Here is a 17,853-nt window from a genome sequence, read left to right as displayed (position 1 = left end):
ATTTCAATGAGCTCTGCCTATCTGAATGTGCAAAAGTAAAAAAAAAATAATAAAGTAAATTCCAAGTTCCTTTCTAATGATTCCAGCAACTGGCTGGGATGTACTGTGTTCTGTGGTGAAATGAGAATGCAGGAATTTCACTGCCAGAAATCATCAATTGTATTACAGTTCAATGCCATCTGTAGTTCAGGATACATTTCTTCCACAATAAAAAATGTACAGTTCGCAGTTTAACATAGCGGACAGATGTATCGCTGCGACGAACATTTTACGCGAGGACCAGAACGAAGGTCATGACGGTAGGATGGGACAGACAATAGGTGCGATATTATAGCTGAGCGCTCCAGCCAGTAGCTCATTTTCGTTACTTTTGATAATGACTTCAGCGTTCGGAGTCCAAAATAGTCTCCTGCACATCTATTTTCCCTCTCCAGACTTCTCCATGTTAACCCAGTGATTTACTGCTCTGCATTATGAGCAATTCACCTGCTTTGGGTGTCCCTGCGGCCCGGGACTCTAGGGAGGGAGATGTGGAATAAAAAGTTCCACATATGGTGAAGTCAAGCTGCTTGGAGCCTGCAGAGTGTCTGCTATGGGGATAGCTGTTCCTGAAAGCCCCAGCTGGTACTTGGAAGAGATTCTGCATTACTACACCTCAGTGCCTGCCTGGTTCCCTTCGGAAACTGTTGGCTTCTCATACAACAGCCATTTTCGATCTCTTCAACCCTTTTCTCCCGGTTCTGTATCCAACTGAACAGTTGGTCCTCTACTGCTGGATAATCAAATTCTTCCATCTGGCCCTATCCCTGTGGAACTGAAAAGGTGTATATGTGCACCCGGTCCCCATCACATACCAGGAGAGGCTCTGACACACTGACAAAAAGCATTCAGCAAAGCAAAAGAGAAAAACCTGCATTTAAAAATCACGTTAGAACCGGAGGACTTTTAAATGTCTCCAGAAAAAAACATTAAGCAGCAAACTTTTCCTTTGCTTTTATAATCCATTACTGGAAGCAAGTAGAATCTGTGATGATATACTGAAGATGCATCTTTCCAAAAAAAAATAAAAAAAATTAGGCAGCGTTTTCAGACATGAAGACAGAACAAAGCAACCAGCAGCAGCACCTCATTTCTTTCCAATCTTAAATATCTTTGCTGGGAAAAGTAAAAAAAAAACCCTAACTAGCAAGATTTATTCAATTTGCATTTGGCAAAAAAAAAAAAAAAAAATACAGAAGACATACAGATGGTAAATGAACCATAAAAATGTATCGTGTTATGCTGCACATCTCAGTAGATAATACAAAAAAATACAGTCACTCTCTAAAAACCACAGAATACTGAGGTTGGGCTATACTATGGTAAAAAAGCATATACTATTCAGGATGAACTTAATGTCTCGCCATCTCTGTCACCTAGTCCGTGACCTTGAGATAAGTAGACGGGCAAATTGTATCTCCTCTGAGCATATTAATTACAGAGCTGCAATTCCCAGTATTTGCGGGGGCTTACAGATGCAAAATTATAAATTCTGATAGGAGAAGTCTGAAAGGTCATGTTTTTCTTTAAACCCAACTAGGAATGAAAGCTGCTTCAGAAAATCCACTGAAGGATGCCTTGAGAAATAAAAACATTTATAGGGTCATTTATCAAACCGGCAGTGAACAACGTGCGACATACTCAGAAACAACAGGGTCAGAAAATATTCCTGAATTATGTTTGCTTTATAGTGTTACATTCTACATGCTGACATCCTGACATTCTGGCGCAAAAAATGGTAGTCTACATTTCAATGTCCATTGTAGTTTATATTGAGCTCTTTACTGGGAATGCAATGGACATTTTCTAAAACAAATGGTGTCCAGACCAGAAATGGATAAGAATGGAACCTGTCTTGAATTTTGTGTCTGGGCTCATGGGCTCCCACATGGACATGTGAAAAACACGATCATGTGTATTGGAACAGAGAGAAGAACTAGTAAGTGTGCTATGTGTTTACAAAACCAGATAGCACAATGACAAAGACTATGGTCATGTACATGGAGCCTTACTTAGAAACAGTGGTTCAAGGAAGGACAACATGGCAAGAGAGCCATGGAAGCCTGAAACTGAAGGAAGCCTATGGGGAACATAGGCTGGTCCAATTCTACAATTCCACAGCAAAACTATTGTACTATAGCAGAAATGACTGAAAATATACTACATTCCACAATACACCCACTGTACTATAGGACAAATTGCTGAAAAAAGTTCTTGCTGATTGTGATGGACATAATCACACAGGTAAGCGTGTCCACGTTGACTTCTATTCACCACCAACAGTGCCTTCAATGAGCATATCAACACCAGAACTGGCTCATGGGACAGTAGAAGAACATGGCCTGGTCTGGTGAATCACAATTTCATAGGCAACCAATACACAGGTGTGTAGCTAGGAGGGTACAACCAGGGCATGTGTCCTGGTTGTCAAAGGGGCAGTGAACAGAACCTTTGCTTATCTATTCACTTGCAACCAAGAGAAAGGTGAATATGTGTATAGTGTGAGTAAATTATGTATTCACTTTTACTTGCTGTAGTTTTATTTACATTCTAGATAAACGTCTCTCAATATCTCGATTGACTATAACTGCACACCACAAGCCCAAAGTACAGACAAGAGGACCAACTGTATAGCTGGATACAAAATCGGGAGTACAATGTTGTCATAGGAGAAGCCAAAATTTTCCAAAGTAAGATGATACAGGACATTTTTTTTTTTTTAACCAGGAAAACAAAATGGCGGGTGAGAAGAAGCTTTCCAGTATGAAGACACCTGTATGCCAACCTATAATATACAGGGAACAGGATATAGCAACTACAGTAACTGTGTGTATACAGATCATTGCCAGTGGACAGGATCATGTGAACTCTACAGTATGGCTGTTTATCATTGCAGTGGTCTGTCTCTAGAGAAACAAAATGGTATTGTAACATCTCTGTCTGTTCGGGTCACTGCACTACCCTCTGCTCGCATGCTGCGGCGCAGGAGGCGGGTGCAGTTTGGTTCTTGGATTAAAGTTTTTGGTCGCACTGTGTGAACTCGGCTCTAGTTCTGTGATTGCATTTGCACCACACCCGTCTTCTGCCAATGTTGCCTCTGTTCATTAAGTGGTTAATCTGGCCTTGCCCTGTGATTGACAGCTGCCTTCCTGTGAACTCCATGGGCGGGTTCTTCCTCCCTATTTAGCCTTGGTTCCCATTCACACCAGTGCTTGCTATTGCCGTGTGCATACCTGCTCTTACTGTCCCTGTTTTGCTTATACTATTATCCTTGACCTTTGGCTTCCCTCATTGACTATTCTTTTGACTCTGATTTGGCACTGCATCGCTCGACTGTTACCAAACTCTGGCTAGCTGACCTCCCATTGTTGTCGTTTGTCTTGTTTGCGTTTTGTGTTTCACATATTCAGGGAGGGACTGTCTTCGTGGTTGTCGCCTATTACCTAGATTAGGGTCTGGCAATAGGAAGGGAAAGTTGGGGGCTTCAGCTTAGGGCTCACTGTCTCCTGTGCCCCATCCCAGGGTTTTAACAGTTACTGAGGAATTGCCGTCCTAGCAATTCCCTTACAGGTATGGTCCATTCTTAGTGCTATGAAATGCATCTGTAGGTGTCAGTCATGTGACTCTTACACAGGTCATGTAATCCCTGACATTATAGTATATTGAACTGCAGAACACTTACATTGTAATGAGATACTGTAGTAATACTGGGTCTCCTCTGTTTTCTCTTTTTCAATTAACTTTATTAACAACCTGACATTACCTAGAGACAGGAATCCATGTTACAAATCCCCTATATACAGCTATGTAAATGCACACAGTGAGGTAGTTATAATAAAGTTCTGTTGCCATCATTAGTCGCATTTAGTATTCCCATGGAGGTGTCCTGTGTGCTCGCCAAACACATGTATGCAACCCAATTGCTTTCTAAATGCAAAGTGTTACATAACTGATGGCATGTTTAGTGCTAGTCTGTCAGCCATGGGTTATACCAGGGGTAGGGAACCTTCGGCTCTCCAGCTGCTGTGAAACTATAACTCCCAACATGCTCCATTCACTTCCATGGGAATTTCAAGAACAGCAGAGCAACTATGCATGCTGGGAGCCGCTATTTTGCGGTAGTGATTTTGCGGCGGCTGCAAAATAGCGCCGCGTATACGGTACTGGCTCCCATTGAAAACAATGGGAGCGTATACGGCCCACAAAAGCTCCCGCGGCGTCTACGTTCCACATTACAAACCAAAATACTCTGTGTGAACCCGGCCTAACCTGTCATACCATTTCTATGCTGAGTTCCACATTAAGAACCAAAATACTCCGTGTGAACCCGGCCTTATACCGAATCCTTTTTCGACAATCTTATATCTAAATCTGCTCAGCTCCTTCTGCTCTATAACATGCTGCCTACAAACAACATTTTTCCTGTGACAGGTTCCCTTTAAATATGAATGCTATCAATCATGTATTACATACTGTTATTTTTCCTGAAAAAACAAACAAACACCTAGAGTATTTGGCAGATCTCACAAAGGCTTCATTTGCAGTACCGCAATGCCCAAAACTGACCAAGGTAAAGCTGTGAAAATGGCTATAGTATGTATCGTCAGAAAAACATGGAGTTCAAGTTTCTTTCATGGCATTTCCATCAAACAGAGTAAAAACAAGAACACCTGTCCTCTCCTTTCTCTGGTTCTGTGGTATAGACATTTAAGACTAAACTCTAAATTAGGACCCATTACAAGGCATAAAGCTTAAACTCAATAGCACTGTAAGCCTCTTTGAAAAAATTCCCTGTTGTATAAATGCATGCCAGTCTATTATGTCAGAATCAATTAGTTTCATTCATTAAGCCTTTATTTATTAAAGTAATACTCTGTATAGAGCATTCGCTAATGGGACTAAAGAAATACAGGACAGTATCTGCAGAGTAGAAGTAAACATGAAGACCCGTGTTCAGACTGCAAAGTAGGATTTTCTTTTACAAACAGTGCCACTCTTGTCCATAGGCTGTATTGGGTATTGCTGCTTATTCCATTCACATAAATAGGGCTGATCAGCAACACCAGATAATTGTAAGGGACAGGAGTACTGCTATATTTCCAGACCCTAACCCTGGAAAACACTTTAAGGCTGGGGCCCCACGGGCCTGGAAAAATCGTCGTGTTATAAAGTACAGGCAAAGTGGATGGGATTCATGAGAATCCCATGCCCACTTTGTGGTTAAAAGCGGCTTTCTGGTAGATATAATTGTAACAGAAAGTCTGTGGCGGAAAACGCAGCAAACTTTTTGTTTAAAGCACTGCAGAAAAAACCGTGATGCTTTCCCGCCGTGTTTTTTCCATTCTGTGGGGCCATAGCCTAAGGCTGAGGCCCCACATTGTGGAAATGCAGCTTTTTTTGTTGCAGATTTTATTGCGCATTTTTGAGCCAAAGCCAGGAGAGGATTGAGCAGAAGGGAGAAGTATCAGAACTTCCTATTTTTTTCTCATTCCTTCGTAGCCATTCTTGGTTTTGGCTCAAAAATCGTAAGAAAATCTGCAACAAATAAAAGATGCGTTTCTGCAACGTCTTAGCCTAAGACTGAGGCCCCACGTTGTGGAAATGCAGCTTTTTTTGTTGCAGATTTTGTTGTGTTTTTTTTTAAGCCAAAGCCAGGAGTGGATTGAGCAAGAGTTAGATGTATAAGAACTTCCTATATATTTTGCATTCCTGTTGTAGCCATTCTTCACTTTGGCTCAAAAAAACGCAACAAAATGTGCATCCAAAAAAGCTGCGTTTCCGTAATGTGGGGCCTCAGCCTTGGCCTAAGGCGAAGGCCCCATGTGGTGTCCCGCAGTAAAAAAGTACTGTGGGGAAAAACTGAGACGGCAACGCATCATGGCTTTTCCTGCAGTGCTTTGCACAGAAAGTCCACATAGTTTTCCCCTGCGGACTTTGTGCTTCAATTATATCTATAGGAAAACCGCAACGGATTTGAAAATCGCAGCATGTGTGCTGTGCTTATTTTATCACAAAGTAGGAATGTGATTTGTTAGACTGTTTATTGTTTTGACTGTAAAATGTCACAGTGTTTATGCCACGCGGGGCCCCGGCCTAAAGCCTATACAGATTAGATAAAAAGTTTGTTAGCTGGCCCATTAGAAGATGTAGGATTTGCAGAGTTATAGGATGGTCGCGTAGTACAGTGAAGCAAGTGCATGGAGGTAGTGAATTACGGAAGAAAGTGCTAGGTAAGAAGAATTCCTTATCTGCCATTTACTCCAATCCCATTACTAACAAGGGAGAAGATCACAAGATTCCCAACAGAGCCCCTTTAAAGAAAGAATTATGGTTGTACTTGTGATTCTACATGTATACATATATAAGGTCTTGCACTGTTGTAGCCAGCTCGATAATGGAGTAAATGTTTATGAATGAAATGTACTGAATGTGTCTGTAGCATAACAATAAAAAAATGTTAATAGTTACTGTTACTTGTCTGTATCTTGTCTTCAGAATAAACTGTACCTATAATTTTGAGGAAAAAGGGTGAAAAGAATACAGTCACAAGCCGTAATAATCATAGATGAATTCTAATATTGTCAAAGAGCGCATACAAGTATCAGGGGATTGCATAGACAGCAATGCCACAATATCACTAATATATTGCTCTTATTGGCAGCAGGAGAGATCCGAATAGAGCCGCAGCAAGGTACCGTCTGCACTTTACAGCAATCTGTAGTCTGCAAATTACATTCAGACTACAATCTATTGCTCCATTTTCCGATCACTCTTGCCGACAGCTGAACAATCCTCATGAATCTCATGAATTATTAGGGAACGGCATAAAGTAGTTCCCGGGCACTTTCCTCCTTCTATCATGCCCTGCTTTCAGTAAAGTGGTCAGCCATCAAGCTTCGGCCCGCTCGTTTACAGTATGCCTCCATCATAGATGACTTAAGGTTATTTACAGCTCGACAGTACAAGGCCTCACAAGAATAAACAGAGATTTTCATTAATTTGACTCCTATGCAATTTTACATCTCCCATTCTGTGTAAGCACTGTTAGTGAACGGCCCCATTACAGCTTAATGGACGTTGTTAATTCCTAAAGAGTCTTAATTTCAGATTTTTAATCACCCCTTAACTATTCAATTAAATTTCAATAAAATGTTAAGTACTTACACTAGCCTACCCATTTTTCGTCGTAAAATAGTTTTCGCATTAATACTGATAGGGAATGGTGTGAATGTAAGGAGGTTAATAAAATGAAATAGTATTCTATACCGCAGTCCTGCTGGACACATAACAAACCGTCAAACACAGCAAACACGGAAAATGTTTATCATTTTTAAGTACATACGTTACATTAGCAAATACTTTATGTCTAGGATGTAGACGGGAACCCTGACATCTGCCTAAGTGTATTATCTGCCATGTCTACAGTGCTAGGCCGAAGCCACCGCTGCCGTATACACCATACACACTTATCAGGGACTTGCCACGTTTGCCGTCACATATGCTCAAGGTGAATATACAGCCCACCCACATCCGGAATACAGTGCATTTCAGCTGGCCACTTACAAAACTTTGTAGCCTTGAAGAGACAAGTTTAGGCCAAGGATTTTTTTCACCGTTTGGCATCAAGTAAAGATGTGTAAGTAGCGTATGTGCCGGGAGCTTTCATGCCACATGTTACATGTGCGATAGACACATGCCAGAAGCTATATCAAATAAAACGGACTAGAATTTTGGCATAATTTTCTTAAAAAAACTGTCTTACATGCTCTGCATCACATTTATGATGTGTTTTAGACACTTTTAAAACTAGAGTAGAAAAAATATGAACAAATCCAGGCATCAGATATCCGTCCCAAGCCGGAAGGGATCATCCGTGCACCCCACGACTTGGATCAGATTCACACATCAGGTATTTCCACTACAAGATTTTTTCACAAAAACACGGGACCTCAGAATTGTAAGTTTTATTTTTTATTTCCTTTATACCAGTACTTTATATCTGAGGGTATTGTGGCTGTTCGCATTTTTTCACTAAAAGGGTGGGGGCTGGTCTGCAGGGGGGCTGGCTAAGTTTGCACAGTCTAACTTTTAGAAAGTATTAGTAAATCTGCATCACTGACTCTCACCATATTCCATAGTGTACTTGCTGAATGAATAAAATGGAGCAACAGACTGGAAAAGGTTATATTACTGTATATTACTAGAGATGAGCGAACACTAAAATGTTCGAGGTTCGAAATTCGATTCGAACAGCCGCTCAATGTTCGTGTGTTCGAACGGGTTTCGAACCCCATTATAGTCTATGGGGAACAGATACTCGTTAAGGGGGAAACCCAAATCCGTGTCTGGAGGGTCACCAAGTCCACTATGACACCCCAGGAAATGATGCCAACACCTCTGGAATGACACTGGGACAGCAGGGGAAGCATGTCTGGGGGCATCTAACACACCAAAGACCCTCTATTACCCCAACATCACAGCCTAACAACTACACACTTTACACACTCAATACCACCTCTCTGACAGTAGGAAAACACCTTGAAACATGTGTATTTGGCACTTGCAGTGAGGAGAGCTTGTCACCAGCAGTGAATTTGGCCCTTGTAGTAAGTTGAGGTTGGCACCAACATTTGTTTTGAAAATCAGGGTGGATTGAGCCTCTAACCAGCAGAGTTTGGGCAAATTCATGGTGGAGGGAGCCTCTAAAAACCCCAGTTTGGACCAATTCATGGTGGAGGGAGCCTCTAAACAGCCCAGTTTGGGCAAATTCATGGTGGAGGGAGCCTCTAAAAAACCCAGTTTGGACCAATTCATGGTGGAGGGAGCCTCTAATTAGCCCAGTTTGGACCAATTAATTGTGGAGGGAGCCTCTAACCAGCCCAGTTTGGACCAATTAATGGTGGAGGGAGCCTCTAACCAGCCCAGTTTGGACCAATTCATGGTGGAGGGAGCCTCTAAAAAACCCAGTTTGGACCAATTCATGGTGGAGGGAGCCTCTAATTAGCCCAGTTTGGACCAATTAATTGTGGAGGGAGCCTCTAACCAGCCCAGTTTGGACCAATTAATGGTGGAGGGAGCCTCTAACCAGCCCAGTTTGGACCAATTCATGGTGGAGGGAGCCTCTAAACAGCCCAGTTTGGGCAAATTCATGGTGGAAGGAGCCTCTAACCAGCAGAGTTGTGGGAAAGCAGGGTGGAGGGAGCCTCTAACCAGCAGAGTTGGTGGAAATCAGGGTGGAGGGAGCCTCTAACCAGCAGAGTTGGGGGAAATCATGTTGGAGGGAGCCTAGTATTAGCAGAATTGTGCAACGCTTATGGTGGATGAGTATGAGGATGCGGAGGAATTGGAGAGGTTGAGTACAGACATGGAGTTTCATGTTGGGGTGCTTTACACAGGTGGGCACAAAAATGACGGCTCTACCCAGTGGTGGTTCATTTTTATCAAAGTGAGCCGGTCGGCACTCTCAGCTGACAGACGGGTGCGCTTGTCAGTGATGATGCCACCGGCTGCACTGAACACCCTCTCAGATAGGACGCTGGCGGCAGGACAGGACAGCACCTCCAAGGCATATAGGGCAAGTTCAAGCCACAGGTCCAACTTCGACACCCAATACGTGTAGGGCGCAGAGGGGTCGGAGAGGACAGGGCTGTGGTCGGAAAGGTATTCCCGCAACATGCGCCTATACTTCTCACGCCTGGTGACACTAGGACCCTCCGTGGCGGCACTTTGGCGAGGGGGTGCCATCAAGGTGTCCCAGACCTTAGACAGTGTGCCCCTCGTTTGTGTGGACCGGTGAGAACTTGGTTGCCTACTGGAGGAACTGCCCTCCCTGCCGCCACTGTCACATGCTGGAAACATCTCCATCATATTCTGCACCAATTGCCTGTGGCAAGCATTGATGCGATTGGCCCTCCCCTCTACCGGAATAAAAGACGAGATGTTGTTTTTATACCGGGGGTCAAGGATAGCAAAGATCCAGTACTGGTTGTCCTCCATGATTTTGACAATACGCTTGTCGGTTGTAAAGCACCCCAACATGAACTCAGCCATGTCTGCCACAGTGTTAGTTGGCATGACTCCTCTGGCCCCACCGGAAAGTTCAATCTCCATTTCCTCCTCATCCTCCATGTCTACCCATCCGCGCTGCAACAATGGGACGATTCGAAGTTGCCCGGAAGCCTCCTGTATCACCATCACATCATCGGACAACTCTTCTTCCTCCTCCTCCTCCTCCTCCTCCATTAAACGCAGTGAAGCGGACAGATGTGTGGACCTACTCTCCAGCTGTGACGGATCGGATGCTATCCCTAACTCCTCTGTGTGATCTGAGTTATCCCTGATGTCAATCAGGGATTCTCTCAGAACACACAAGAGCGGGATTGTAAGGCTCACCATCGCATCCTCAGAGCTCACCCTCCTTGTGGACTCCTCAAAGACCCGTAGGATGTCACAAAGGTCTCTCATCCATGGCCACTCATGGATGTGAAACTGAGGCAGCTGACTTTGTGGCACCCTAGGGTTTTGTAGCTGGTATTCCATCAAAGGTCTCTGCTGCTCAACCACTCTATTCAACATCTGAAACGTTGAGTTCCAGCGTGTGGGGACGTCGCACAAAAGCCGGTGTTGTGGCACATGCAGGCGTTGCTGGAGAGATTTTAAGCTAGCAGCGGCTACTGTCGACTTGCGAAAGTGGGCGCACATGCGCCGCACTTTCACCAGTAGCTCTGGAACATTGGGGTAGCTCTTTAGGAAACGTTGCACCACTAGGTTGAAGACGTGGGCCAGGCATGGAACATGTTGGAGTCCGGCAAGCTCCAGAGCTGCTACCAGGTTCCGGCCGTTATCACAAACGACCATGCCTGGGCCCAGGTGCAGCGGCTCAAACCATATTGCCGTCTCATCGAGGAGGGCATCCCTCACCTCGGAGGCAGTGTGCTGTCTGTCCCCCAAGCTGATCAGCTTCAGCACAGCCTGCTGACGTCTACCAACGCCAGTGCTGCAACGTTTCCAACTCGTAGCTGGGGTCAATCTAACAGCGGAGGAGGAGGCGGTGGCGGAGGAGGAGGCGGTGGCGGAGGAGGAGGCGGTAGAGGAGGAGGAGGAGGGGGGTGTTCTTCTCGTGTCCCTGCCAGGAATGTTAGGCGGGGAGACGAGGTACACCGGGCCAGTTTGGGAAGCAGTCCCAGCCTCAACTACATTCACCCAGTGTGCCGTCAGTGAAATGTAGCGTCCCTGTCCGCATGCACTTGTCCACGCGTCGGTGGTCAAGTGGACCTTTGTGCAAAGCGCGGAACTAAGGGCCCGCCTGATGTTGAGTGACACGTGCTGGTGCAAGGCGGGGACGGCACACCGGGAGAAGTAGTGACGGCTAGGGACGGCATAGCGAGGTGCCGCAGTTGCCATCAGGTCCAGGAAGGCGGGAGTTTCAACAAGCCGGAACGCCAACATCTCCTGGGCCAGCAGTTTAGCGATGTTGGCGTTCAAGGCTTGCGCGTGTGGGTGGTTAGCAGTGTATTTCTGCCGCCGCTCCAATGTCTGAGAGATGGTGGGTTGTTGTAAAGAAACGCCTGATGGTGCCTTTGATGGTGCAGGAGAAGGAGATAAGACAGGACCAGGGGAGGATGAGGTAGAAGTCAACAAAGTGGCGGAGGCAGATGAAGTGGTGTCCTGGCTCGTCCTCTGGAGTGCATCGCCAGCACAGTCAGCAGTGGCAGTGGCAGAGGCAGAGGCAGAGGCAGTGGCAGTGGCGTGAACGGCAGGCGGCCTTTGTTCTGCCGTTGCTGCCTGCCACTGATTCCAGTGCTTGGATTCCAAATGACGGCGCATTGAAGTGGTGGACAGGTTGCTCTTCTCAGAGCCCCTAATCAATTTCGAGAGGCAAATTGTGCAGACAACACTATATCTGTCCTCGGCGCATTCCTTGAAAAAACTCCACACCTTCGAGAAACGTGCCCTCGAGGTGGGAGTTTTTCGGGGCTGGGTACGAACTGGAACATCTTGGGAGATTCCGGGTGTGGCCTGGCTTCGCCTAAGCTGCTGACCTCTGCCTCTGCCTCTAGCTACCCTTTTTGGTGCTGCACCTGCCTCAACATCCACACTACTTTCCCCGCTTGACATCCCCCCTGTCCAGGTCGGGTCAGTGTCCTCATCATCCACCACTTCCTCTTCCAACTCCTGTCTCATCTCCTCCTCCCGCACAATGCGCCAGTCAACTGGATGCCCTGACGGCAACTGCGTCACATCATCGTCGATGAGGGTGGGTTGCTGGTCATCCACCACCAAATCGAACGGAGATGGAGGAGACTCTAGTGTTTGAGCATCTGGACACAGATGCTCCTCTGTTAGGTTCGTGGAATCGTGACGTGGAGAGGCAGGTTGAGGGACAATGAAAGGAGCGGAGAACAGCTCTGGGGAGCAGGGACAGTTTGGGTTATTGTTCTGTAAAGCTTCGGAATTTTGGGAGGAAGGAAGACAAGACTGTTGGGTAATAGGAGGAGAGGAGGCAGAGTCTGACTGGCTGCTGGACAATGTGCTGTAAGCGTTCTCTGACAGCCATTGCAAGACCTGTTCCTGGTTCTCGGGCCTACTAAGGTTTGTACCCTGCAGTTTAGTTAATGTGGCAAGCAACCCTGGCACTGTGGAGTGGCGCAATGCTTGCTGCCCCACAGGAGTAGGCACGGGACGCCCTGTGGCTTCACTGCTACCTTGCTCCTCAGAACCATTCCCCCGACCTCGCCCACGGCCTCGTCCACGTCCCTTTCCGGGAGCCTTGCGCATTTTGAATTCCTAGTTAGAAATTGGCACTGTATACCAGTAGTAAAAATTGTGGGTGCACGTAACCCCAATATATTCTTTGAATTCCCAGTCAGACACTGGCACTATATGGCAGTAGCAAGAAATGAGGGTATTTGTATTCCCAATATATTCTTTGAATTCCCAGTCAGACAATGGCACTGTATACCAGTAGTAAAAATTGTGGGTGCACGTAACCCCAATATATTCTTTGAATTACCAGTCAGAAACTGGCACTATATGGCAGTAGCAAGAAATGAGGGTATTTATAACCCCAATATATTCTTTGAATTCCCAGTCAGACAATGGCACTGTATACCAGTAGTAAAAATTGTGGGTGCACGTAACCCCAATATATTCTTTGAATTCCCAGTCAGACACTGGCACTATATGGCAGTAGCAAGAAATGAGGGTATTTGTATTCCCAATATATTCTTTGAATTCCCAGTCAGACAATGGCACTGTATACCAGTAGTAAAAATTGTGGGTGCACGTAACCCCAATATATTCTTTGAATTCCCAGTCAGACACTGGCACTATATGGCAGTAGCAAGAAATGAGGGTATTTGTATTCCCAATATATTCTTTGAATTCCCAGTCAGACAATGGCACTGTATACCAGTAGTAAAAATTGTGGGTGCACGTAACCCCAATATATTCTTTGAATTACCAGTCAGAAACTGGCACTATATGGCAGTAGCAAGAAATGAGGGTATTTGTATTCCCAATATACTCTTTGAATTCCCAGTCAGACAATGGCACTGTATACCAGTAGTAAAAATTGTGGGTGCACGTAACCCCAATATATTCTTTGAATTACCAGTCAGAAACTGGCACTATATGGCAGTAGCAAGAAATGAGGGTATTTGTATTCCCAATATACTCTTTGAATTCCCAGTCAGACAATGGCACTGTATACCAGTAGTAAAAATTGTGGGTGCACGTAACCCCAATATATTCTTTGAATTACCAGTCAGAAACTGGCACTATATGGCAGTAGCAAGAAATGAGGGTATTTATAACCCCAATATATTCTTTGAATTCCCAGTCAGACAATGGCACTGTATACCAGTAGTAAAAATTGTGGGTGCACGTAACCCCAATATATTCTTTGAATTCCCAGTCAGACACTGGCACTATATGGCAGTAGCAAGAAATGAGGGTATTTGTATTCCCAATATATTCTTTGAATTCCCAGTCAGACAATGGCACTGTATACCAGTAGTAAAAATTGTGGGTGCACGTAACCCCAATATATTCTTTGAATTACCAGTCAGAAACTGGCACTATATGGCAGTAGCAAGAAATGAGGGTATTTGTATTCCCAATATACTCTTTGAATTCCCAGTCAGACAATGGCACTGTATACCAGTAGTAAAAATTGTGGGTGCACGTAACCCCAATATATTCTTTGAATTACCAGTCAGAAACTGGCACTATATGGCAGTAGCAAGAAATGAGGGTATTTGTATTCCCAATATACTCTTTGAATTCCCAGTCAGACAATGGCACTGTATACCAGTAGTAAAAATTGTGGGTGCACGTAACCCCAATATATTCTTTGAATTCCCAGTCAGACACTGGCACTATATGGCAGTAGCAAGAAATGAGGGTATTTGTATTCCCAATATATTCTTTGAATTCCCAGTCAGACAATGGCACTGTATACCAGTAGTAAAAATTGTGGGTGCACGTAACCCCAATATATTCTTTGAATTACCAGTCAGAAACTGGCACTATATGGCAGTAGCAAGAAATGAGGGTATTTGTATTCCCAATATACTCTTTGAATTCCCAGTCAGACAATGGCACTGTATACCAGTAGTAAAAATTGTGGGTGCATGTAACCCCAATATATTCTTTGAATTACCAGTCAGAAACTGGCACTATATGGCAGTAGCAAGAAATGAGGGTATTTATAACCCCAATATATTCTTTGAATTCCCAGTCAGACAATGGCACTGTATACCAGTAGTAAAAATTGTGGGTGCACGTAACCCCAATATATTCTTTGAATTCCCAGTCAGACACTGGCACTATATGGCAGTAGCAAGAAATGAGGGTATTTGTATTCCCAATATATTCTTTGAATTCCCAGTCAGACACTGGCACTGTATACCAGTAGTAAAAATTGTGGGTGCACGTAACCACAATATATTCTTTGAATTACCAGTCAGAAACTGGCACTATATGGCAGTAGCAAGAAATGAGGGTATTTGTATTCCCAATATATTCTTTGAATTCCCAGTCAGACAATGGCACTGTATACCAGTAGTAAAAATTGTGGGTGCACGTAACCCCAATATATTCTTTGAATTCCCAGTCAGACACTGGCACTATATGGCAGTAGCAAGAAATGAGGGTATTTGTATTCCCAATATATTCTTTGAATTCCCAGTCAGACAATGGCACTGTATACCAGTAGTAAAAATTGTGGGTGCACGTAACCCCAATATATTCTTTGAATTCCCAGTCAGACACTGGCACTATATGGCAGTAGCAAGAAATGAGGGTATTTGTATTCCCAATATATTCTTTGAATTCCCAGTCAGACAATGGCACTGTATACCAGTAGTAAAAATTGTGGGTGCACGTAACCCCAATATATTCTTTGAATTCCCAGTCAGACACTGGCACTATATGGCAGTAGCAAGAAATGAGGGTATTTGTATTCCCAATATATTCTTTGAATTCCCAGTCAGACAATGGCACTGTATACCAGTAGTAAAAATTGTGGGTGCACGTAACCCCAATATATTCTTTGAATTCCCAGTCAGACACTGGCACTATATGGCAGTAGCAAGAAATGAGGGTATTTGTATTCCCAATATATTCTTTGAATTCCCAGTCAGACAATGGCACTGTATACCAGTAGTAAAAATTGTGGGTGCACGTAACCCCAATATATTCTTTGAATTACCAGTCAGAAACTGGCACTATATGGCAGTAGCAAGAAATGAGGGTATTTGTATTCCCAATATACTCTTTGAATTCCCAGTCAGACAATGGCACTGTATACCAGTAGTAAAAATTGTGGGTGCACGTAACCCCAATATATTCTTTGAATTACCAGTCAGAAACTGGCACTATATGGCAGTAGCAAGAAATGAGGGTATTTGTATTCCCAATATATTCTTTGAATTCCCAGTCAGACAATGGCACTGTATACCAGTAGTAAAAATTGTGGGTGTATATAGCCCCAATTCTATTGCTAGGGGACTTGCAGGGTATTTCTGGGGTGAAGGTGGGGGGGCACACCGTTGGAACGGGTATCGGGGTATATATCGGGTATACGGGAATACACTGACAGTGTATTCCATTCAGGATCCTGGGAAAGCTGGGTTGCGGCGATTGAGCCCGTCAGTGCCACGTTACACTGACAAGCTTCTCCCTGGAATTTAGCTCTTACAAGAGCTGTTGGTTGTCTTCTCCTTCCTATCCTAGCCTGTCCCTGCCTACCCAGAATCTAAGCCCTAGCTAGCTGGACGGAAACCTCCGTCCTCGGTGAATTGCAAGCTCAGAATGACGCGAAGCTGGGCGTCGCTGTTCTTTTAAATTAGAGGTCACATGTTTTCGGCAGCCAATGGGTTTTGCCTACTTTTTTCAACGTCACCGGTGTCGTAGTTCCTGTCCCACCTACCCAGCGCTGTTATTGGAGCAAAAAAGGCGCCAGGGAAGGTGGGAGGGGAATCGAGTAATGGCGCACTTTACCACGCGGTGTTCGATTCGATTCGAACATGCCGAACAGCCTAATATCCGATCGAACATGAGTTCGATAGAACACTGTTCGCTCATCTCTATATATTACTATATTTGCATAGGGAACATAAAGTATTTCCAGCCTAGAAAACAGAATTCTGAATATAAAGAGTTAAAGAAAAAAGTGTGTTTTTATCAATATACAAAAATGTCTGAAACTGGTGATGTTGACCGATGCTACTTCTATCATCTCGATCATACCGCTTATAAATGGGAACAATGCATTTCTAGAGATGAGTTACTGGCATCCTATAGAATCTCAATATTCTGGTGAAAGCCTACTAGAAATTGCCTATCTGCTGTTGGGCTATGGGGATTTTGATTTTATTTCTTCTTTGCTTTTCTGTTATTGCATTCATCCCGCTCATAAAGCAAACGTGATAATAAATGTTTATTCAGGAATTGCTGTATATGTAGTTCTCCAATCAGGCTATGGCCCTTTGCTCTGTTGACAGTAGTATATAGATTACAGTGCATTACAGATATAGTCTGCCATGAGATCATGCAATTTCCATGCTATCCTGAAGCAATCTAAAATATTCTATAAAACTCTGTACCAGCCTACATCGCCTGTTAGCTGCCAGTATTACCATTGACTCGACCATGTATAGCAGTTAGATCATGGACAATCTATATCTACGACCATCCTGAAATGGTATTCAAGGAACAGGTCACAATCCTTATTCCAAATCTGTTTTATATGTATTCCTATGTATTAATGCATGTATATGTATTTCCTACATCAGTGTAATAAACATCAGACTGATTCCTTGTGAACCCATTTCCAATCCAATTTTTCGATTTTGTTTTTTCTCTCCCCACCTTTCAGAAGCCTTAACTGTATTTTTCTATTCACAGAGCCGCGTGGGTGCTTTTTCTTTTGATGGGACAGGTTTACTCCATATTGGCACCATTTAATATTATGTGTAATGTACTAAGTAACTAGTAGAACATTCATAATCAGGTGGAATTTTTTAAATATTTGTTTTTGTAAGGTGATGTTGATACTACCCTTATAAGTGTCCTGTTAGTGTCTGTTAGTATCCATCAGAAAAAAATCCATTAAAAATCCCATTGATTTTGATGGTTATTCTGTCGTACGTTAGCATATGTTTTCATCAAATCCGTTCCAGGTAAAATATTTTGGTGGACAAAATAACGCAGGGTGCAGGACTTTGACCCCCTTCAAAGTAACAAAATTATGACAGATGTGAAGTGCCCGTTATTTATTATTATTTTTTTTTTAACATTGAGCTCTATGTC

At 43.9% G+C, this 17,853-nt stretch overlaps 1 protein-coding gene across 4 annotated transcripts in view; it reads right to left on the bottom strand.

Moving 5' to 3' along the window:
* The window catches only part of ZNF521 (zinc finger protein 521), a 274,278-nt gene that overhangs the window by 99,578 nt on the left and 156,847 nt on the right, over window positions 1-17,853 (bottom strand). For 3 of the 4 annotated variants that reach the window (XM_075270595.1, XM_075270598.1, XM_075270597.1), the window contains one exon: window positions 6,508-6,546. The exons of the other annotated variant lie outside the window; for it this stretch is intronic. In XM_075270595.1, the coding sequence (XP_075126696.1) occupies window positions 6,508-6,546 (39 nt within the window). The remainder of the gene's footprint in view (window positions 1-6,507; window positions 6,547-17,853) is intronic. 4 annotated transcript variants of the gene reach the window in all.

This window comes from Leptodactylus fuscus, chromosome 4 (genome assembly GCF_031893055.1).
Source record: "Leptodactylus fuscus isolate aLepFus1 chromosome 4, aLepFus1.hap2, whole genome shotgun sequence".
NCBI classification, from domain to species: Eukaryota; Metazoa; Chordata; class Amphibia; order Anura; family Leptodactylidae; genus Leptodactylus; species Leptodactylus fuscus.
Note: the sequence above shows the minus strand (reverse complement) of the source record. Positions and strands in the feature narration are given on the sequence as shown.